The following is a 16,165-nucleotide window of genomic DNA, read 5'->3' as shown; positions in this document are numbered from 1 at the left end:
ATAGAAACTTATAAAATTCTAACAGGGTTAGACAGGGTAGATTCAGAAAGAAGGTTCCAATGGTGGGGGAGTCCAGAACTAGGGTCATAGTTTGAGGATAAGGGGTAAACTTTTTAGAACTGAGGTGAGAAGAATTTTCTTCACCCAGAGGGTGGTGAATGTGTGGAATTCACTACAACAGAATGTAGTTGAGGCCAAAACATTGTGCGATTTCAAGAAGAAATTAGATATAGTTCATGGAGCTAAAGGGGTCAAGGAATATGGGGGGGGGGGAAGTGGGAATCAGGATATTGAATTCAATGGTCAGTCATGATCAAAATAAATGGCGGAGCAGACTCGAAGGGCCAAATGGCCGCCTCCTGCTTCTAGTTTCTATGGAAAAAACATTAAGACAACTCAGTGTTTCTCTGTTAGGTTAACGACAATGCACAAGTTAACAATTAATTGGCACGTTTTTCTGCATGAATACATCTGACATTTACAATGCTATCTCAGGGAGATGGCGCAGTGGTGATGTCACTGGACTAGTAGTACAGAGGCTAAGGCCCTGTGGGCAGGGGTTCAAATCCCACTTCAGCAGCTGGTGGAATTTATATTTAAAGCATCTGGAATTGAAAGCCAGTGTCAGTGATGGTGATTGACAATTGTCATAACGTGACTCTTAACTGTACTCTGAAATGTTCAAGGACAGTTAAGGACTGAGCAATGATGACCTCATTGATGTGTCAATGATGGTGTCACCCACAGCCCATGAAAGAATAAATAACTCAATAATTCAATCCCACTTCAGAGTAGACAAGGGGAAACTATTCCCATTGATGGAAGGATGGAGAATGCAGGAGGGCACAGATTTAAAATAATTGGTAAACGAAGCAAAAGTGACAGAAGGAAAATCTTTTTCACGCAGCGATTTGGAATGTGCTGCCTGAGAGAGTGGTGGAGGCAGTTTCAATCAAAACATTCAAAAGGGAATTCGACTGTTATCTGAAAAGAAAGAATGTGCAGGGTTTATTTAGTTTAGTTTGTTTATTTATTAGTCACAAATAAGGCTTACATTCACACTGCAATGAAGTTATTGTGAAGATCCCCTAGTCGCCACACTCCACCTGTTCAGGTACACTGAGGGAGAATTTAGCATAGCCAATACACCAATTGCAGGGAGAAGGCTGGAGAATGGGACTAAACTCATTCAGAGAACCAGTGCAAACACAATGGAATTCTCATCCTCTCGTGTTGACTTCAACCAAATTCAGCAGTTGGAATGGGTTGTTCCATTAATTGATGTCAGGTACTTTGACATGTGTGACAGGACCCCTCACCATCCAGTAGCAGTTAAAGCCGGGCCGACTCTTTATGTTTCTACATTGTAGGTGCAAGAACCATCCAGTTTATAATGTGCAGAAGGCTGAGGGAGGACCAGATTGAAGTGTAAAAAGATATGAAGGACAGGGAGAGGGTAGATGCGAAGAAATTTTTCCCCTTAGTAGACAGGCCAATAACCAGGGAACATAGATTTAAGGTAAGAGGCAGGAGATTTAGAGGGGATTCGAGAGGATAATCCCTGCAGTGCAGAAACAGGCCATTTGCCCCATCAAGCCTGCACCCGGGCCCTATCTCTATAACCCCACGTATTTGCCCTGCTAAACCCCCCAGATACTGAGGGGCAATTTAGCATGGTTAATCAACCTAATCCGCACATTTTTGGATTGGGAGGAAACTGGAGCACCCGGAGGAAACCCAAGCAGATACAGGGAGAACGTGCAGACGCCACACAGTCACCCAAGGCTGGAATTGAACCCGGCTTCCTGGCGCTGTAAGGCAGATGGGAATCTGGAACTCACTGCCTAAAAAGGTGGTAGAGATGGGACCCTTACAACATTTAAGAAGCATTTAGATGAAACGCCATAGACTACAAGGCTACGGACCAAGTGCTGGGATGGCTGGTGCAGACATGATGGGCCAAAGGGCCTCTCTGCTTTAAAACTCTGACTAGAATCTGAGCTGTGACTCACCATGTGCCTACCAGGCTTAACAAGAAAAAGGTGGATTAATAACCTAATATAGCCAAAAATAGCAGATGAATCATTTTTAATTTAGATTTCATACCTGGAATTCTCCAGCACAGAAGGATCCCATTATCTACCTTGCCTGTGGCAGCTCTCTCAGCTATCCACAATTTATGGCCTTCTCACTGCTTGAGGCTTTTTAACTTCAAATTTACAGCACCGAAGCAGACCATTAACCTCAATTGGTCTACACTGGTGTTTATTTGATGATCAGCCATGATCAAAATGAATGGCGGAGCAGGCTCGAAGGGCCGAGTGGCCTACTACTGCTTCTATTTTCTATGTTATGATCCACCCAAGTTTCCTCCAACCCGTTCTTCAAATATCCTCTTATTTCTTTCTCCCTCATGTGTTTATCCAGCTACCCTTAAATACATCTGTACCATTCACCTCTGCCACTCCCTGTGGTCATGATGTGGAGATGCTGGTGTTGGACTGGGGTGGGCACAGTAAGAAGTCTCATAACACCAGGTTAAAGTCCAACAGGTTTATTTGGTATCACAAGCTTTCGGAGCGCTGCTCCTTCAGCCACTCACCTGATGAAGGAGCAGTGCTCCGAAAGCTCGTGATACCAAATAAACCTGTTGGATTTTAACCTGGTGTTGTGAGACTTCTTGCTCCCTGTGGTAACCAGTTCCACATTCTCACCATTCTTTGGGCGAAGAGGTTTCTCTTGAATCCCTGATTGGATTTATGAGTGGCTCTTATATTTTTGGACAGGTTTGAGACTCCGTAGGTGGAAACATCTTCTACATATGGCTTGACAAACATTGAAATACATGTTAAAATGAGCGTTGGTTGTTGTGTTCATTAATGTTTAATGCGATGGGCAAATGAACTTGAGGTGAGATGAGGAAAATATTTTTCACGCAATGAATTGTAACCTGTAATGTGCTCACTGAAAGAGCAGTGGAAGCATGTTCAATGGTAACTTTGAAAATGAAATTGGATAAAGACTTGAAGGGGAAAATTGGCAGGTTTATGGAGAAAGAGCAAAGAGTGGAACTAATTGGATAGCTCTTCAAAGAGTAGGCACAGGTATGATGGGCCGAATGGATGGCTTCTCTGCTGTATCGTTTTATGATTCAGTGACACTGGAGAAGTTGGACTGGTTGGGCTTCATGTTAACAAATTGTAAAGTTTGTTAAATTAATTCTCTCCATTCTTTACTCTCTGCAAATGTAGCAACAGCCACACGAAGAGATTCCAGCCAAGAAACTCCGACTGACGAAACCCAGCAAATCGGCTGCCCTCCACATTGACCTGTGCAAATCCACAAACCCTACAGAAGCCCTTCAGTACCTGCTGCAGTTTGCAAAGAAGCCTGTGGAGGCAGAGAGTGTGGAGGGAGTAGTCCGCATCCTCCTCGATCATTACTATAAGGTACGGATCGCCACCACTTTATGCCACTTGTATTCACAATAGGCACCTTCTGTAACTGGGCAATTCATTGCTTTATGGTGTTTGATGGGAAATATTCATCCTGGAGTTCAGTTACTAGTGGTGTACCGCAAGGATCTGTTTTGGGGCCACTGCTGTTTGTCATTTTTATTAATGACCTGGATGAGGGCGTGGAAGGATGGATTAGTAAATTTGCGGATGACACTAAAGTCGGTGGAGTTGTAGACAGTGCGGAGGGAAGTGGCAGGTTACAGAGGGACATAGATAAGCTGCAGAGCTGGGCTGAGAGGTGGCAAATGGAGTTTAATGCGGAAAAGTGTGAGGTGATTCACTTTGGAAGGAGTAACAGGAATACAGAGTACTGGGCTAATCGTAAGATTCTTGGTACTGTGGAAGAACAGAGGGATCTGGGTGTCCATGTGCATAGATCCCTGAAAGTTGGCACCCAGGTTGATAGGGTTGTTAAGAAGGCGTACGGTGTGTTAGCTTTTATTGGTAGAGGGATTGAGTTTTGGAGCCAGGAGGTTATGCTGCAACTGTACAAAACTCTGGTGTGGCCGCATTTGGAGTATTGCGTATAGTTCTGGTCGCTGTATTATAGGAAAGATGTGGAAGTGTTGGAAAGGGTGCAGAGGAGATTTACCAGGATGTTGCCTGGTATGGTGGGAAAATCGTATGATGAAAGGCCGAGGGGCTTGAGGTTGTTTTCGTTAGAGATAAGAAGGTCAAGAGGTGACTTAATAGAGGCATACAAGACGATCAGAGGATTAGATAGGGTGGATAGTGAGAGCCTTTTTCCTCGGATGGTGATGGCTAGCACGAGGGGACATAGCTTTAAATTGAGGGGTGAGAGATATAGTCATGATGTGGAGATGCCGGCGTTGGACTGGGGTAAACACAGTAAGAAGTTTAACAACACCAGGTTAAAGTCCAACAGGTTTATTTGATAGCAAAAGCCACACAAGCTTTCGGAGCTCCAAGCCCCTTCTTCAGGTGAGTGGGAATTCTGTTCACAAACAGGGCATATAAAGACACGGACTCAATTTACATGAATAATGGTTGGAATGCGAATACTTACAGCTAATCAAGTCTTTAAGAAACAAAACAACGTGAGTGGAGAGAGCATCAAGACAAGCTAAAAAGATGTGTATTGTCTCCAGACAAGACAGCCAGTGAAACTCTGCAGTTTCACTGGCTGTCTTGTCTGGAGACAATACACATCTTTTTAGCCTGTCTTGATGCTCTCTCCACTCACGTTGTTTTGTTTCTTAAAGACTTGATTAGCTGTAAGCATTTGCATTCCAACCATCATTCATGTAAATTGAGTCCGTGTCTTTATATGCGCTGTTTGTGAACAGAATTCCCACTCACCTGAAGAAGGGGCTTGGAGCTCCGAAAGCTTGTGTGGCTTTTGCTACCAAATAAACCTGTTGGACTTTAACCTGGTGTTGTTAAACTTCTTATTGAGAGATATAGGACAGATGTTAGAGGTAGGTTCTTTACTCAGTGAGTAGTAAGGGTGTGGAATGCCCTGCCTGCAGCAGTAGTGGACTCGTCAACATAAAGAGCATTCAAATGGTTATTGGATAAACATATGGATGATATTGGAATAGTGTAGATTAGAGGGGCCTTAGATTGGTTCCACTGTTCGGCGCAACATCGAGGGCCGAAGAGCCTGTACTGCGCTGTAATGTTCTATGTTATCACATGAAGTCCCATTCACCCATCGCCCCGTGTGCTCACTGACCTACATGTGTCCCTGTTTCTGCAATGCTTCCATTTTTAAAAATTCTCAGCCTGTGTTCAAATCCCTCCTTAACTTTGCCTTCTTCCTATCTCTGTAATTTCCTCCAGTTTTTTTTTAAAGTTTATTTATTAGTGTCACAAGTAGGCTTACACTGCAATGAAGTTACTGTGAAAACCCCCTAGTCACCACACTCCGGCGCCTCTTCGGGTACACTGAGGGAGAATTGAGCATGGCCAATGCACCGAACCAGCATGTCTTTTGGTCTGTGGGAGGAAACCGGAGCACCTGGAGGAAACCCACGCAGACACGGGGGGAACATACAGACTCCATACAGTAAGTGACCCAAGCCGGGAATCAAACCTGGACCCCTGGCGCTGTGAGGCAGCAGTGCTAACCACTGTGGTACCATGGCGCCAGCCCTAAAACCGTCCGAGTTCTCTATACTCCTCCAATTCTGGAGTCAAGTGCATCCCTTGTTGTAAGAAGATCCCCAGTTGTAGCCAGACTTTCCTATTTTCATCCTGCATCCCTCTCACAATGAGGAGCTGTGGATGCTCGGTAATTTCAAGACCGAGGTTGATTGATTGTTACGCACCATAGGTTACAGGGAAAGATTGGGAAAGCAGAGTTGATGTAAAAGCTCCTTTTGTCATCTCAGTGCCAGTTTTTGTTTGATATCGCTCCTGTGAAGTGCTTTGGGGGCTTGGACGTTCCTTTGCTGACACTTGTATTTCCATTACAGGAGAAGGAGAGCTCAGTCAGACTGAAGATTGCCTCTTTGATTGGGTTGTTATCAAAAACTTCAGGCTTCGCAGCTGACTGCATCATCGATGATGTAATTATTGCCCTGAACAACGAAAGTAAGTCTTCACAGCAACACGTTAGAAACCTACTGCTCCAAGTGCCCAATCGTTTTCCTACTGCCAGTTTTCTATCTTGTAGTTTAGTTATGTTATCTTTTTATTATTTCATGGAATGTTGTTCAGGGAAGGAAATCTGCTGTCCTTTCCCGGTCTGGCCTACATGTGACTCCAGAGCCACAGCAATGTAGTTGACCCTCAACTGCCCCCGAGTAACTAGGGATGTGCAATAAGTGCTGACCAGCCAGTGATGCCCGTGTACCACGAATGAATAAAAAAAAAATGTGGGCATCGCTGGCTGGACCAGCATTTGTTGGCAAACCCTAACTGCCCCATGAGAAGGTGGGTGGTGAGCTGCCTTCTTGAACCACTGCAGTCCATGTGATGTAGGTACATCCACAGTGCTGTTAGGGAGGGTGTTCCAAGATTTTGACCCAGTGACAGTGAAGAAATAATGAAATAGTTCAATGGTACACACGGCTGCCACTGTGCGCCACTTGTGGGATTGAATGTTGAAGGTGGGGGTTGGGGTGCTGAGCAAGTGAGCTGCCTTGTCCTGTGTGGTGTTGAACTTCTTGAATGTTGGAGTTGCACTCATCCAGCAAGAGTATTCCATCATAGTCCTGACGTGTACTGTAGCAGTAACATAGAACAGGAGTTCAGATTGCATCATGGCAATTTGAGAATTCGATTTCTGTATAAATGACCCAAAACTATGAGAAGCTGGCTGCTATCAGTATTTGACCATGAAGCTGGCAAAAGCCCATCAAATATGTTGGTTAAGGGATTGTGTAAGGACCTAGGCCCCTGGTACAACTCCCTTTCCCTTCTATAATGCCATGGGATCTTTGACCTCCACATGAGAGGACAGAGGAAGCTTCGGTTTAACATCTCATCCGAAAGACGGCACCCCCAACAGTGCAGCAGTCCCTCAGTACTGCTCTGGCAATGTCAATCTAGATTTTGTGATCAAGTCTCTGGAGTGGAACTCTCAGTCTTCAACCTGAAGGCGAGAGTGCTATCGACTGAGCTATGGTTAAGGGTCCTCCTTGGGCAGTCCCTTGGGATCGAGGCTGACTTGCTTCCTCTTCAGCTCAGTAGGTTCTGGGATGGCTGATAATGCACAATCTGCCGATCCTGCCACATGTGGGACAGGTGATACTTGCAGGGTTGGGTAGATGCGTCGTTTGGAGGTTTGTGCACTCTCTCCAATACGTGGTCTTCACCCAGACACATTCCCGATGATGTGTGCTCGGCATCATTACAAATGAGCCTTCTCCATTTTGCTCAGACACAGGCCAGAGTCGGCGGGATGGTTGAGCTCTTGAATGCTTTGCTGACATCTTTACAGCACCGATACTCCCTCCTTAAACATCACCATTGAAGAAAATCCACATTCACATCACTGCTGTTATGTGGGGTGTTATTAGTGTAGGATAGGACCTTCACTTTCACTGTCTCCTGCTTCAACCAAGGCTAACAATAACAATATTCTTGCACCCATGCATTTTGCTCTTTAGCCCAAGCAATCGTACATGTCTTATGAGGCAGATAAATGATTTGAAAGGCTTACAGAATGGTTACAGCGCAGAAGGAGGCCATTTGGCCCATTGTGTCTGTGCTGGCTCTCCATTGGAGAAATTCACCTGGTGCCTCTACCGTGCCATTTCCTGTGGGCCTGCACATTTCTCCTTTCCGGATAATAATCCAATTCCCTCTTGAATACTATTGAACCTGCCTCCACCACACACTTAGTGCATTCCACGTCCTATCCACTCACTGCATGAAAAAGTTTCTCCTCATATCACCATTGCTTCTTTTGCCAATTACCTCAAAACTGCGCCCTCTGGTTCCAGAAATGGGAATAGTTTCTACCTATCTGCTCTATCTAGACCCTTCATGATTTTGTATACCTCTGTGAAATTACCTCTCAACCTTCTGTCCTCAATGGGAAACAGTTTGAATCTCTCAGTCTATCAACAAGACCGAGCAAATTTTACAATTTTTACATGATAAACATGGACCATTGGATGGGAGCAAACTTGAACCCATCAGGACTTGGTAATGCACTGCAGTACAGAGGGCACCTTGTATTATCAACTCTTAGGACATGATGTTGACCTAAGGCTGTTGCAGGCTGTCCAGATTGAAGAACCCATGGAAATTGTGAGTGGGGTGTTTGCTCAGTGTCCACATTAATACACCTTCCTTAAACATCACCTTCAAAAACAAACAAATTATTCACCTCACTGCAGTTATGTGTGGTGTTACTGATGTAGAATAGGGCTATTGTTTGCATTTGATTTGGCACATATATCAAATTCCTTCATGATTGCCATGCCGAAATTCTGGAACACTCAGTGTAACAGAATCGCATAATTGTTGCAGTGCAGAAAGAGGCTCACTGAATGATTAACTCACTTGTTGCCATTCTCACACCTTCTCCCCATAACCGTGCACATGCTTCCTCTTCAGATAACAGCCTGAATTCCATTTTGAAAGCTTTGATTGAATCTCTCCCCACCACACACTCAGTCAGACAGCACATCCCAGATCTTAACCACTCGCTGTGTGAATCTGTCTCCACCACATTCTCAGACAGTACATTCCAGATCCTAATCACTCGCTGTGTGAATCTGTCTCCACCACACTCTCAGACAGTACATTCCAGATCCTAACCACTCGCTGTGTGAATCTGTCTCCACCACACTCTCAGACAGTACATTCCAGATCCTAACCACTGGCTGCATGAACAAGCTTGTGGGAGCACTAGTTCAAGAAGGTGGCTCACGATCATTTTTTCAAGGGGCATCTAAGGCTGAGCTACAAATGACAGTCCTGACCATAGACCAAGAATGAATTTAACAAATAACTTTTTATTATGTGAATCATTTTGTGGCACTTCAGTAACATAAATTACTAAAGAAGATCATGAGCAGAAACATTGACTCTCCACAGATGCTGATTATTTCCAGCATTTACTACTTTAATTCCATGATTAGATGCTTTTCTTTTGCCACACTAAAAATGGGCAAAGTCTCAAAGTGTCTTTGTAAATAAATGCAAGACAACCTCTCTTCCAGAATGCTGACCTTGAAGGTGTTCTCTCTGATGGGATTTACGTTTGTCTCTTCAACCTTTTTCACCTTTGCTTTCTATTTCCCTTCTTGTGTTTGATTAGACATCTGAAAAAAACCCTGCTCCCACAGCCAGTTTTCTTTCCGCAGCAACTGTCTCTGGCTTCAACTTATTGCTTCCGGATCCTAACTCAAACCCGTCATGTTGTGATTATAGGTACCTCCCAAGACATCCAGAATTCCTCGAACCACTGTTCTTGCCACATATGCAGCCATTCACACCTCATTTGGACATGACCTTTGTGTCTTTACAATACCCGTGACCACTCTCTTTGGCTGTTGCATCATAAGAACTAGGAGCAGGGGTAGGCCATTCAGCCCCTCGAGCCTGCTCTGCCATTCAATACGATCACGGCTGACCTCATCCCGGCCTCAACTCCACTTTCCTGCCCATTCTCCACGGCCCTGCAACCCATTACTAATTAAAAATCTGTCTCTCTCCTCAAATTTACTCAATGTCCCGGCATCCACCGCACTCCGGGGTAGTGAATTCCACAGATTCACAACCCTCTGAGAGAATTAATTTCTCTTCATCTCTGTTTTAAATCTGCTTTATCCTAAAACAGTGAGCTCTTTTTCCCTGGAGCTTTGACAAAGGATCATGTGGACTCGAAGCGTCAGTTCTTTTCTCTCCTTACAGATGCTGCCAGACCTGCTGAGATTTTCCAGCATTTCCTCTTTTGACGTCTTGTTTTAAATTGCCCCGCAAGGGGAAACATCCTCTCTACGTCTACCTTGTCAGTCCCCTTTAGCATCTTGTATACCTCCATTAGATGATCTCTCATTCTTCTAAACTCTAGAGAGTATACTGTTCAATCTCTCTTCATAAGTGAAATCTTTTGTTATTTAATCTTGCTCACACTCTGTCCTATCCCAGGCCTTCACTGTTGCTGTTCCTGTCCCCTGCTATTTCCACTGGCTTTGGAAGCCTTTGCATTTCTTATCTAGCTTCAATTCTACTGAAAGGTCATCTCGACCTCAAACATTAACTCAGTTTCCTTGATTTGATTTATTATTGTCACATACAGTGAAAAGTATTGTTTCTTGCGCGCTATACAGACAAAGCATACCATACATAAGGAAGGAAAGGAGAGAGTGCAGAATGTAGTGTTACAGTCATAGCTAGGGTGTAGAGAAAGGTCAACTTCATGCTGCCGGATCTGTTGAGCATTTCCAGCATTTTCTGTTTCACATTTCAGATTTCCAGAGTGTGCACTGTTTTGCTTTAGTGTGAGAAGATAAGTTGCCCTGGTTTTGGAGTGTTTGCTTTTACATACACTGTCTTATTGCAGAGTCGCATCATGTCCTGGCCCAGTTGCTGGATACTATTTTGGTGATTGGAATTCAACTCCAGGACAATCTGCCCCTCAGTTTTCGTCTGGTAGAGATTGGCTGTAAGGTAGGGAACGTTTACCTATTTATTTCCAATTCCTCCTGGGGGAGGAAGTTATTTTTGGCGGGCTAACTTTAGAGATACTTTAAGAACCGGAAAAGCGCACCAACTCCATCCCCCTTAGGAACATAGGAACAGGAGTAGGCCATTCAGCCCCTCAAACATGCTGTGCCATTCAGTAAGATCATGGCTGTTCTGTGGCCTAACTCCATGTACCTGCCTTAGTCCCATATCCTTTGATACCCCGCTGAATAAAAAGTTGTCTATCTCAGACTTAAACCTAACAATCGAACCAGCATCCACCGCCGTTTGAAGAATAGAGTTCCAAACCTTTAAGTTTTAAGTTTATTTATTTGTGTCACATGTAAGCTTACATTCACACTGCAATGAAGTTACTGTGAAAATCCCCTAGTCGCCACACTCCGGCGCCTGTTTGGGTACATTGAGGGAGAATTTAGCACGGCCAATGCACCTAACCAGCATGTCTTTGGACAGTGGGAGGAAACCGGAGCATCCGGAGGAAACCCACCCAGACACGGGGAGAACGTGCAGACTCCGCACAGACAGTGACCCAAGCCGGGAATTGAACCCGCGTCCCTGGCGTTGTGAGGCAGCAGTGTTAACCACCATGCCACCTCAGGTTGGGGCTGGAGGAGATTACTTCAAGGCGAGGCCTACTCCACCTCCTGTTTCTTATGTTCTTGTACCTCAGCCATGGTGTGAAGAATTCTGAACTAAAAGCTGAAAATGCTGAAAAGACCCAGCAGGTCTGGCACCATCTGCAAAGAGAAAAACACGGCCAGCTCTGAAGAAGGGACATATAGACTCGAAACCTGCCAGACCTGTTGACTCTTTCCAGCATTTTCTCAGCAGGTCTGGCAGCATCTCGAGAGAGAAACCGAGTTAAAGTTTCGAGTCTGTTTGACTCTTTGGAGCAGCGGAGAGAAATATGGGCTCAACACGTTAAATCGGTTTCTCTCTCCACAGATACTACCAGACCTGCTCAAACTTGACGGCATTTTCTGCTTTTAGTTCAGATTTCGGCACGGTAGCACAGTGGTTTGCACTGCTGCTTCACAGCTCCAGGGACCTGGGTTCGATTCCCGGCTTGGGTCACTGTCTGTGCGGAGTTTGCACATTCTCCTCGTGTCCGCGTGGGTTTCCTCCGGGTGCTCCGGTTTCCTCCCACAGTCCAAAGATGTGTGGGTTAGGTTGATTGGCCATGCTAAAATTGCCCCTTAGTTTCCTGAGATGCGTAGATTAGAGGGATTAGTGGGTAAAATATGTAGGGATATGAGGGTAGGGCCTGGGTGGGATTGTGGTCGGTGCAGACTCGATGGGCCGAATGGCCTCTTTCTGTACTGTAGGGTTTCTATGATTTCTATGATTTCCAATATCGGCAGCAATTTGCATTTATTTTGGTGTGAGGAATTCTCCCTGGTGTTCTGATCAATATTCATCCCTCAACCAGCTACAAAATAGATTTTCTGGTCATTGTCACGTAGTTGGTTGTTGTAGTTTGCTGTGTGCCAATTGGGTGCCATGGTTCCTATGTTGCCACAGTGATTGCACTTCAAAGATGACCTCATTGGCTGTGAAGCGTTTTGGAACGTCCTGTGGTTGTGAAAGGCGCTAAGTAAATGCAAGTCTTTCTTTGCATTCTGTGTAACTCCAGTGGTTTTTCTTCTGCCACATTCAGCACTTGGCGGATACGTCCCACATGGTGCGTAATAAATGCTTGCAGCTGATCGGCTGTCTGGGGTCCCTCGATAAGCCAGCAATGAAGGAGCTGGAAAACCTTGCTGCCAGAGATGTGCAGAAAATCATCAGCGACTCTTTCACCGATCAGGATCCTCGTGTCCGAACAGCTGCGATGAAAGCCATGGTGAGTTTGGTTCACTGTGTGTGGCCTGTTCAGCACACGCTCAGCTGATATTCAGGTCATGCTCGCCCTGTCGTGTCTGAGTCAGGAGGTTGTGGGTTTAACTGCCATTCCAAAGACTTGAGCACATAATCTAGGCTGATACTCCCAGAGCAGTACTGAGAGAGTGCTGCTTTGTTGGAGGAGTCGCTTTCAAAGAGGTATTAGACCGCTTACCTCTCAGGTGGGACATATGGAGTGGTGCAGTGGGACATTGGTTAGCACTCCTACCTCACAGCACCAGGGACCCGGGTTCGATTCCGGCCTTGGGTCACTGTCTGTGCGGAGTTTGCACGTTCTCCCCGTAGCTGCATGGGCTTCCTCAGGGTGTTCCGGTTTCCTCCCACACTCCAAAGATGTGCGGGTTAGGTTGATTGACCATGCTAAGTTGACCCTTGGTGTCAGGGGGGGCTCGCTAGGGTAAGTACATGGGGTTGCGGGGATGGGGCCTGGGTGGGATTGTTGTCGGTGCAGACTCAGTCGGCCGAATGGCCTCCTCCTGCAGTGTAGGGATTCTCTGATTCTATAAAATATCTCTTGGCACTATTTCAAAGAATAGAAAGGAGGCTCTCCCTTGGTCAATATTTATCTATCCCTAAAAGTTAACAACAGAAGACATTATCTGGTCATCATCCTGTTGCTGTTTCTGGGAGCTTGCTGTGCGTAAAATTGTCTGCTGAGTTTCCTACATTACAACAGACTACACTTCAAAAAGGGTACTTTATTGTCTAGTAAGTGCTTTGAAGTGCCTGGTGGTCGTGAAAGATGCTGTATATATGCAAGTGGTTGTGATATCAAACAGCAGCAACTTGAATTTAAATGTGCTTTGATGTTGATTTCATTGGGGTGTTTCAGAGGCTCCTGTTTTCAGTTTCAGTTTCTACTCTGTACAGGTAATAAACAGCTCATAGAATACACCTGTCGTTCGTAGATTCAATCTGCGTGCAAACCAAGTCTTTTTGTTTAAAGCTCCTAACCCCTGGCATAGTTAAGACATTACACCATGGACTCCTGGGGAGGCTGCTTGGTTCAGTTGGCTGGACGGACCAATACCCGGATCGGATTGGCGCCAGCAGTATGGGGTTCGATCCCCGTTCCAGCTGGGGTGGATTCAGAAGCTGCCTCCTTGCGCTATCCATGGTGGAGGTTGTGATGCTGTGCGTTGGACCTGCCTTAAGGCAGAAACTAAAGAAGAGTTGTTCTTAACTGAATGGCTTGCCAAGCAGTTAAGACTCAAGAGTGGGTCTGGAGTCACATAGAGGCCAGGCTGAGTAAGGAAGTCAGATTTTCTTCACTAAAACACATTTGTGAATCGTGACAATCCAGGCATTACATGGTCACTGTTTACTGACGCTAACTTTATATTTAATTTATTAACTGAATATAAATTCTCCACTTGCCGTGATGAGATTTGAACTCATGTCTCTGAATCATTAGTCCTGACCTCTGGATTACTCATCCAACATCATAACCATTCTGCCGTCATACCCTAGAAACCCCAAAGTCCTTCACAGCCAGTAAATTTAGAAATGTAATCACTTCTCCAGAAAGGCGGGGAGTTCTCCCTGGTCTTCGGCCAATATTAATCCCTAAACCAACTTTATGAAGGTGGAAGAGTCAATTACTAGGGGGCATAGGTTTAAGGTGGGAGGGGCAAGGTTTAAAGACAAGTTTTTTTACACAGAGGGTGGTGGGTGCCTGGAACTCGCTGCCGGGGGAGGTAGTGGCAGCAGATACGATAGTGAGTTTTAAGGGGCATCTGGACAAATACATGAATAGGATAGGAATAGAGGGATATGGTCCCCGGAAGTGTAGGGGGCTTTAGAATCATAGCATAGAATCATGGAAACCCTACAGTGCAGAAAGAGGCCATCTGGCCCATCGAGTCTGCACCGACCACAATCCCACCCAGGCCCTACCCCCACTCATATCCCTACACATTTACCCGCTAATCCCGCCAACCTACGCTCTCAGGACACTAAGGGGAAATTTTAGCATGGCCAATCAACCTAACCCGCACATCTTTGGACTGTGGGAGGAAACCAGAGCACCCGGAGGAAACCCATACAGACACGAGGAGAATGTGCAAACTCCACACAGACAGTGACCCAAGGCGGGAATCGAACCCAGGTCGCTGGAGCTGTGAAGCAGCAGTGCTAACCACTGTGCTACTGTGCCGCCTTTAGTTCAGACGGGCAGCATATAATTTGGACTTCAATGTCCATTGTTACTTGGACATTACAATCTGGAAATATCTTGAGCTAAACAGCCAGAAAACCTGTCTTGAGCATTGCAGGCTCATTTGTTCCCAATATATATCATTTTTATTTTTGCAGGATTGGAGGGCCGAAGGGCCTGTTCCTGTGCTGTAATTTTCTTTGTTCTATAATCAACACAGATTACTGGTCTTTTATCACATTGCTGTTTCTAAGAACTCACTGTGCATATTGCCTGCTGTATTTCCTTCATTGCAGTGAGCTCACTTTAAAAACGTTACTTACTTGGCTGTGAAGCACTTTGGGACGTCCCGAGATTGTGCAAGGTTTTAAATTCGATAGGCAGTGTGGGTGGGAGGTCCCATAGCAGCGTTCACCTGGATGGCCACTTGTCAGTCTGTATCATCATGATGAGGCCGACCACAACTTTAATAATTGCAATGCATCTGCGACCTGCTTATTGGGCTGCTCTGGCTGAGAATTGGTGCATTTTTTTGTGCTTTGTCCTAGTTGCAGTTACACGAACGGGGAATGAAGCTGCAGCAGATCATCTACTGCCAGGTAAGGATGTCACAAAAGTCTTGGAGAGGGTGCTGAGGGGATTTACCAGAAGGCTTGAGGGCACCAGGGACCTGGATTCAATTCTGGCCTCGGGTGACTGTTGTGTGGAGTCTGCGCGTTCTCCCCGTGTCTGCATGGGTTTTCTCCGGGTGCTCCGGTTTCCTCCCACACTCCAAAGATGTGCAGGATAGGTGGACGGGCTATGGTAAAATGTGCGGGGTTATGGGAATAGGGTGGGAGAGAGGGCCTGCGTAAGACACTCTGTCAGAGAGTTGGTGCAGTCTTGATGGGTCAAATGGTCTCCTTCTGCACTGTGGATTCTATGACTCGAGTGGTGTGGAGGGCCTGGAGAATCTGGGATTGTTCTTGGAGCAGAGAAGGTGAAGGAGAAATTTAATAGAGGTGTCCCAAATGATGATGGATTTTGATAGAGGAAATAAGGAGGATGAGTTACTCCTGCCAGAAGGGTCAGTATCCAGAGGAGACAGATTCATGATAATTGGCAGAAGAACCAAATGTGCTATTGGAAAAATTTTGATGATCTGAAATGCACTGACTGACTACTGGAAACCACTTTAATAATAGCTTTCAAAAGGGAACTTGTCATGAAATGGTAGGATGCTATTAAAATGAATGGATTTTTTACACAAGTAAAATCAAACTGCCATGTATTTTGCAATCCATGTCTGAGCAGCAGAAAGGACGGAAAAGGAAATAACATGGAAAAGGGAGTTCTTTGCAATTGATATAATTGATAGTCAGAATGCTGTGAGTCACAAAGCAGTTTAGACACGGATGAGGTGTTGAAGAAGCAGCAGCAGCAAGAGAGAGAGGCAACCATCCCCAGGAACCACCTCAGACAG

General features: G+C 45.4%; 1 protein-coding gene across 1 annotated transcript in view; it reads left to right on the top strand.

The window, feature by feature from the left end:
* ints4 (integrator complex subunit 4) overlaps nucleotides 1–16,165 on the top strand; it is a 56,418-nt gene that overhangs the window by 2,845 nt on the left and 37,408 nt on the right. The window contains exons 2-6 of the mRNA XM_078222596.1: nucleotides 3,252–3,449; nucleotides 5,957–6,074; nucleotides 10,504–10,610; nucleotides 12,304–12,489; nucleotides 15,252–15,302. Of these exons, the coding sequence (XP_078078722.1) occupies nucleotides 3,252–3,449; nucleotides 5,957–6,074; nucleotides 10,504–10,610; nucleotides 12,304–12,489; nucleotides 15,252–15,302 (660 nt within the window). The remainder of the gene's footprint in view (nucleotides 1–3,251; nucleotides 3,450–5,956; nucleotides 6,075–10,503; nucleotides 10,611–12,303; nucleotides 12,490–15,251; nucleotides 15,303–16,165) is intronic.

The sequence above is a fragment of the Mustelus asterias genome, chromosome 10 (genome assembly GCF_964213995.1).
Source record: "Mustelus asterias chromosome 10, sMusAst1.hap1.1, whole genome shotgun sequence".
Taxonomy (NCBI): Eukaryota; Metazoa; Chordata; class Chondrichthyes; order Carcharhiniformes; family Triakidae; genus Mustelus; species Mustelus asterias.
Note: the sequence above shows the minus strand (reverse complement) of the source record. Positions and strands in the feature narration are given on the sequence as shown.